Source organism: Atta cephalotes (genome assembly GCF_000143395.1).
Source record: "Atta cephalotes unplaced genomic scaffold scaffold00093, whole genome shotgun sequence".
In the NCBI taxonomy this organism is placed as follows: Eukaryota; Metazoa; Arthropoda; class Insecta; order Hymenoptera; family Formicidae; genus Atta; species Atta cephalotes.
In genome coordinates, this window is record NW_012130157.1 from 306,935 (window position 1) to 314,993 (window position 8,059).

The window sequence follows — 8,059 nt, forward strand, 5'->3', positions numbered from 1 at the left end:
ACTAATAAATTATTCGCATGAAAAATTATGAAATTGTTTATCAATATAATAAGTGATATTATCATTCTACTCATAACTGCGTTTCACGACCGAAAAAAGACTTCGCAGTTTGTAGAATCAGATAGATAAATAAATTTGCACAGAAATATTTAAACACTAAGATGTCTAATTGTAAGATCTTTTTGGATTTGACTACACAATTTCTCTTAATTAGAAAATAGAATATTATGTATATTAAGTATATTACTACTAACTTGAGTTATTTGTAAAAGATAGAGATCGAGAACGATGAGAACAGATGCTGTCAGAACAGTTATTATCAGAAACGCTATCTTCATCAATATCAATGTGATTAACTAATGTACAGCTACACTCCCTCATGTGTACCTTCATTCTACCTACCAATCTTGCGATAATTGTATTGTATTTTTTACATCTTGCTTTAACATATTTGTTGTGTTCTTCTTTAACTTCAATGAAATGACACCATAGTGAATCTTTTTTCTTCCTGTCATTTTTTATTTATTAAGGACTAAAAAAATCAAACCTATAAGTAACATTAAAAATAATCAAATTATAATATTTTAAATTTTTATACAATTACAAGATTACAACTAAGATAATATTATATATCAGATAAATGTAAAATATTATCTTTTTAGTTAACTTACTTAGTTTATACACTGATCGTTCAATACTCGTATCAACTAGTAATTTCCTATAAAATTATTTTAATATCGGCAGTGTGCGTACTGCATTCAAAGAATATTGTACCAATAACTAAAGTGATACAGTAAATATTAAGATAATCAATTAAATATATGTAACGTGTATATGTAACGTTTATACGCATCGCCAAAATTAATAGAAAGTTACTAATTATATATAATGGATGTTTTTCATTTGTCCCATTTAATGACGCAACTACACAAGGTAACACAAGCCGACACAAGCGTCTTTCTATCCTTCTTGAATTCAGAGAATGATAACGATAGAATGTATCGACTTGTGTCATCAAATGAAAAGCACCCAATAACTACACTATGCATTTGCATTATTGCTACTTACTTACTTTGTGCTGAATTGCAGCATGTAGACTGGTTTATTAAATTATTAATAATTAAAATCAAAAACGAAATTGAAATGAAATAGTAAAAATGATAGGTTCCAAATCCAGACCATAGATTCCAGAACGTTCGGATGCAAATCTTTGGAATAATTGAAATAGAATTAATCAAACATGTATATTTGCACATTCATTGCTTGACACTTGTACTTATTTTGTTTCGAAGCGGTTGGCATCGGCAAATCAGCGTCAGCGTGACGTGCGACGCGATACGTGACATGAGATGATATCTAAATGATATCTAGATGATCTTCGATAGATTATGCAATATTCCAGATTTATCAGCCCGATTTACCCGCAGGATCAATAAAGCTGATGAATGAATTTGCGTACATTTTGGAAAAGTATTCACACAAGAAACATGTTAATAGTAAAATAAATTAAAAATAATAATAAATAAAAATAACTAATTTTTTCAGTTATTTATTATTCTTAATGAGAGATTCAAATATTCATATAATTTTTTTTTACTTGTTAAACAATAAAAAAACATTTAAAAAAAATGTTTTTTTCTTGTTTAAAACGTTTTTTTGTTGCTTAAAAAACACAAAATAAATCAGAAAACATTGTTCCAAATAAAAAAACAATGTTTTTAAAATAAAAAAAACATGTTTTTTTTAACAATCTTGACGCATGTATTCAATCGCAGTATTTTTTATTTGTTATCTGGCAGCAGATGTAGCTCTGTGAAAAATTAAAAAGTGGACAATCATGTTGAAAAAATCGCTCCAAGAACTTTCCAAACTTTATTCAGCTTTCCTCTTTTTTTGTAACATTGATTTTTTTTACAGCGCGAGAAGAATAGTATACAGAGCCCAAGAGTCTCACTCATAAATATTCTTAAATATATGATTTTAATAAAGTGTTGAGATCAAGGATTACATAGGAAATTTTTTAAAAATTTTCAAATAATTGTTTCAGGTTTTTACATCTAATCCTTATTTTTTATTATAACAAAAAGATTTATTACATGGCAAATTTTAAAAAATAAAATACAGTCTTTGTGGAAAAGTTTCTAAAGATCACTATAATATATAATAATAAGATCTACTATATTAATAGCCAGGGATTTTTGAATATGACAAATATTGTAGCAATATGTAGACAAAAACACAAACGCTTTTCTGTGTAGACTTAATAAATACATCACCATATTTAATATCACCATATTAAATATTGTATGAAATATATCATTCGAATTATTATCCTGATTATACAAATAATATTAGGTGTACAACTTTGCTTCCGCCGTTTTCCTACAGATGGCTTTAGCGGTAAGTGGTGGTCGAAATAAATAAATCATAGACGTCATACAATAAACTTCTGTCAACATAACCCCATAGAAACATTAATCGATTTGTGTTTGCATCATAAAGTTATTCTCGATTGAAAATGTCAGTTTACGAGCCAAATTCTCGTCATTTGCGGGAGGTTTTAATTTTTTGCTTCAATATGAAGAAATCTGCGGCTGAGGCTCATCGAACACTCTCAAATACTTATGATGAGGCCACTATTAGTGAAAGAACGTGTGGTGAGTAGTTTCAACGCTTCAAGAATGGTGATTTTGACGTCCAAGGTCATGCTCTGTATTTGGTGGGACCAGCTCGGCGTAGTGTATTATGAACTGTTAAAACCGACTGAAACAATCACAGGCGATCGGTATCGAACGCAATTGATGCGTTTGAGCCGAGCATTGAAAGACAAACGCAATACAACGAGAGCAATACACGATAAAGTGATTTTGCAGCATGACAATGCTCGACCCCATGTTGTGAAAGTGGTCAAGACATACTTGGAAACGTTGAAATGGGAAGTCCTACCCCACCGCCGTATTCTCCAGACGTTGTTCCGGTCTTATGAAGAAGTAAAAAATTGGATCGATTCGTGGATAGCCTCAAAAGATGACTAGTTTTTTCGACGCGGGATTCATATGCTACCCGAAAGATAGGAGAAAGTAGTGGCCAGCGATGGACAATACTTTGAATCATAAATGTATAATCAGTTTTTTACAATAAAGCCTCGAATTTCGGAAAAAAACGGCGGAAGCAAAGTTGTACACCTAATACATTTGATTAATAGTAGCTAATTTTTTGCAGGTGGTTGCGCGGCGTTCGGACATACTTGTTATGGTGGTTATGGTAAAAGATTTGATTTGACTGTGGAACGCAACAGTTTACAAGACAGCATCACCCGGAATATTCAAAAATCTAAAGAACCATTGCCAAATTTCGAATTATTTTACATTCTTTTGAACGACGAATTTCGAGAACAATCTGGTCAGTCTTTTATGAGGACTCACAGAGACATTCAACGAGTCAATGTTCATCCTCTGTCATTTTTAGTGGATCACTGGGTATGTATAGAATTAATTTATGAAATATAAAAGCTTTTAGACAAGAAATAAGAAAGTTCTTTGAAACATCATTCCTTACAATCGAAAAATAAAGAATAAAATTGTTACGACAATAGAGATTACTCTGTTTGTTACAAGTTACGAAATGTTAAAAATAAGAAAGGATATTTTAATTATCTAAATGGCAATGGAAGAGACAATAAGGACAAGGGTATCTAAAGAAACATGTTGTATTTTTCAGATAGCGTTGCATCGTCGCCGACATCTTACAGACATGGACATTACTAATAAGTAAAGGGAGATGAATTATCGTATACCAAAATTAAGCAGTTTCGTAAATATTAACCTATATCGAAAAGAAAATATCAATTGTGCTATTATGATTTTAATTTACGCGTTTAAGTTACGCGTATCATATCTGAAAAAAATTATTTATATTAAGATTTCAATTTTTTATATGATTATTTGCAAATTTACAAATACTCGCATATTTAATTTGATATCTTCTTTTCAATTTTTTTTCCGCAATAGTGCGACAATCACCGCGTGTTATTATACATTTACATAATTTATTATAACAACATTAAACAAATAATTTTAAAACTATTATAGACATCTTTTAAGTTACTCTATATTCGCTCCCATATTTTAAAAGTGATGTAACTAAAAACATAGTTTTCGAATTATTACTATGAATGAATTAAATAAATATTATTCTACCAATATTAAAAAATGAACTAATTTATCTTCAAACGGTGCAAGAATCGTCCCAATTTAAAAGAGATGGTTTAAAAAAAATCATCAAAATCATTTTCACAACTCAATATTGTTGATTTTTTAAGATTGTGAAATGAAAATGTGAAGAAAAAGAAAATAGAAATTACATTCAATCATGTTAAATCTCAAAATTATCTATTTTACTAGTTCAATAGAACTTATATATATTTTATGTATCAATACATCACTATATGCTATTACGTCAATACCGTACGCACATGTACAGAATATCCCACTTTAATGATAGTCTCAAATATCTCTTGAACATTTTAGAGAAAAAGTTTCAGACGCACAAAAATATTATGACTTTAAGAAACGGCAAAGAAGATATAATTTGACTTTAAGTGGCATCAAGATTATGACAAGGTCACTTCGAATTTATTAAATGGAACTTTTTTCATTACATATTCTCATAATTTACTTCGAGAGATTTCAAAATACTATAATAAAATTATTTTTCCGCTTTAAAGAGAAATAACTTCCAATGACTTTGATCTTTAAATGTTATTAAGATCATAATCTTGAATACATTCAAGAGGTTTAATCTTGAATTAGTCGGACACCTTGAATAATACTGGCGCGGCAATACATTCAATCTTTGTAATATAAAAAGTTATATGAAAAAAGAGTTTTATTATAGTGTTTTGAAAAGCTTTCGAGATAAATTATGAGAATATAAAATAAAAAATAGGAGGTTTCATTAAAAAAATTCAAAGTGAATTTGCCCTGTCTATGACAATGCCACAAAGTCAAATCTTGTTCAGTTTCAGATAAAAGTTCTACAACTTCAAGAGAGGGCATAAGAAGTACCAATGATACTTCTTATGCTCTCTCTTGAAGTTGTAGAACTTTTGTTTGAAACTGAACTTTTTTCTTTCTAAAATGCACTGTTCAAAAGATATTCATTTAAAATGGGAGATCGTCATTTAAAATGGGACATTTTGTATACAAATTTTTGCAAAAAATTTATGTATATATGTGCGTATGATATTGATATAGTAGTAAGTACTATATGTAATACTAAATTTTTAAAATATGTGGAATGTATATATTGTAGTAATCTGTTGCACATTATGATTCATTTTTACAAAATAAATGTATGCATTAGATAATTATAATTTATTTAATTATTAATAATTATATTAAGATTATTATGTTATTTAATTAATAATTATATTAAGGTAATTGAAGTCTATATGCTCTTACTAAGCTTTGTGATATATGAGGAATTAGATATTTAATTGTAAATCTAATTCTAAGAACTTTACGTCATTTCTTCGTTAATCTAATAGTTTGTAGACTATAATTTCATAAATACAATTTATAGAATTTTTATATCAAGTAATGTTTTTACTTGACAGTGGTTAAAACGCTGTATTGGACTAAGAAATAGTAAAGAAGATCTAAATTTTATTCTAAAATGTTTTTCATTCTCAGTATAATTTCCACACTCTAGACTAGCATTAATACATATATTTTTTGGAAAAGGATTTTTAAATCTGTAATATATATGTAATATATTATTTTACAATTATTGCGTTTAATTAGTAAAACAGACGACTTTGGGATCCCAATAAGTATATATTTTTTCGATTTTATTTGATTAATCAATAATTTTAAATTAAATTGAAAAATTTTTTTCATTTTTCTGAAAAACTTTTATAATGTATATCGTTTTTGTAAGAGAATAATAACATCTTTATGTATTTGCTATTTGAATATAATTTAAATGCTCGACACATATTTCAATAGTTCTTACAAATTACAAACTACATTCGATTAAACGTTAAAGTGCAGTTTCTTTTGAAACTTTTTTTTGAGATGATGTTATTTTCAATAAATAAGCGCGAATGTTGCATAAAACTTGTTGGTCACATTTGTCATATCATGAGATAGTAATGTATTCCTCGTTTTATTGTTCACTTGCGGAAAAATAAATGACTTCTTGTAATCAAATAATATTAAATTGTGAAATGGAATGTATATATTATGATAATTTATCGCATCTTAAAATTTATTTTTGCGAAATAAATGTCAGCTGGTAGAATAATGTCAAATGTGTTATTCAACTATTATATTAAGATATAAGACCGAACCCTATATGCCCTTAATAAGCTTCACAATTTTTTCTAATTTTTTGCTGATTTCAAAATTGGAAATTAGTGATAATATTCAAAAGAGGAATATTTCTGAGTGTTAATAAAAAGTATGAGACATATTCAAAAATTTATATAAGTGCAATAAACATAAAAATTATGCGGGTTTCCTCCGTGTTCAGATCCATTCTCGGAATGCCAACGTTTTGTGAACCTTGCAGTCCATTAGGGCGAGGAGCAGCTTGATACTTGAAACGTTTATTCTAAAAATGAATCTGGACCCGGAGAAAACTCGCGAAACGCAAAATCTTTATATCATGTAAATATGTAACCGGAATTTTTTATAGAAAATACACGTTTATTGCATGAAAATGATAAAAAATATTTTATTCGAAGTATTGCCCATCGGTAACTATACATTTTTTCCATCTTTGACAATTTGTGGATGCCACGCCAAAAAAATTGTTGCTCTTTTGAGTCCAAATCAGTCATCTAGCTATTTTCATCCTCGTAAGAAGTGAAGCGCTGCTGAGCAAGTGCATGTCCCATCGATGCAAATAAGTGATAATCGGACGGAGCCAAGTTTGGTGAGTAAGCCGCATGCGAAAGTATTCGCCTGGAATTACCCATGATCTTTTACGCTTAGGATGCTCAAAATATATCCACTTGTCATCGCCAGTCACAATTCGATGGAGAAATGATTTTCTTTTGTACCTGGCGAGCAGCAAGTGGTTTTTCGCAAGTGGTTTTTCGGTTTTCCTGCTGTCTTTCATGCAGTTCATGTGGAATCCATTTTCCCATCTTCTGGATCTTTCCCATAGATTTCAAACGTATGGAGATGGCTTCTCGTGTCACATTCAATTGATACGCGAGTTGTTGTTGAGTTTGTGTGTCATCCTCATCCAACAATGCTTGCAATTCGCTGTATTCAAACTTTTTCGGTGGTTTTCCACGTTCTTCGTTTCTCACTTCAAAATCGCCACTTTTGAATTTTTTAAACCACTCAAAGCTATGATTTACCAAAAGCATGCTCACCGTAAGCTTCGACAAGCATTCGATGCGATTTTGCAGCAGTTTTCTTCAAATGGTAACAGAAAATCAATGCTGTCTGCAAATCGTAGTTTCCAGGCACAAAATTCGATATGTTCAACGCTATTACAAACTATACTGTATGAAACTTGTATTGTTGTGAGTTGAAAATCTTTGTCAGATGTCAGAACAAGAAAATAACGTCAATAATTCTGTCTGACGGCAATTATATTGACAACTATATTGCTATGGCCATCTATTGGTAAATTTCGGTTTCATATTTACATAATCTTACAAAGGTCAATCATATTTAAACCTGATGAGAATTTTTTTAGGTGTATCTTATTTAGGATTGTCTACGTCAACCAAATCAGATCTTTATAACATATAAAGTTAATTTGTGACACAAATTCTAGTCGGGAAAGTCACGCAATACGATCCCATGGCAGAGAGAATTGTTCACCGAATATATAAATACATTTTTATATTAAAATCGAAAGTTAGTGGATGGCCGAGCGAATGCGGGGACAATGATATCGAAGCTAAGGAACGATATCTGAGGAAATACGAAGAAACTAAGTGTATCATTCTCGACAAAAATAATATTGCATGGAACCTCGGTTTATGCTTGTTTGCTAATCTTTGTCTAAATTCATTTTGGGGAAATTCGACCAGCAA

General features: G+C 29.8%; 1 protein-coding gene across 1 annotated transcript in view; it reads left to right on the forward strand.

Annotated features, from left to right (window-relative positions):
* Nucleotides 1-3,774, forward strand: part of LOC105624890 — a 34,433-nt gene extending 30,659 nt beyond the window's left edge. Inside the window, exons 4-5 of the mRNA XM_012206239.1 lie at nt 3,223-3,479; nt 3,721-3,774. Coding sequence (XP_012061629.1) covers nt 3,223-3,479; nt 3,721-3,774 — 311 coding nt within the window. The remainder of the gene's footprint in view (nt 1-3,222; nt 3,480-3,720) is intronic.
* Nucleotides 3,775-8,059: the final 4,285 nt, after the last annotated feature.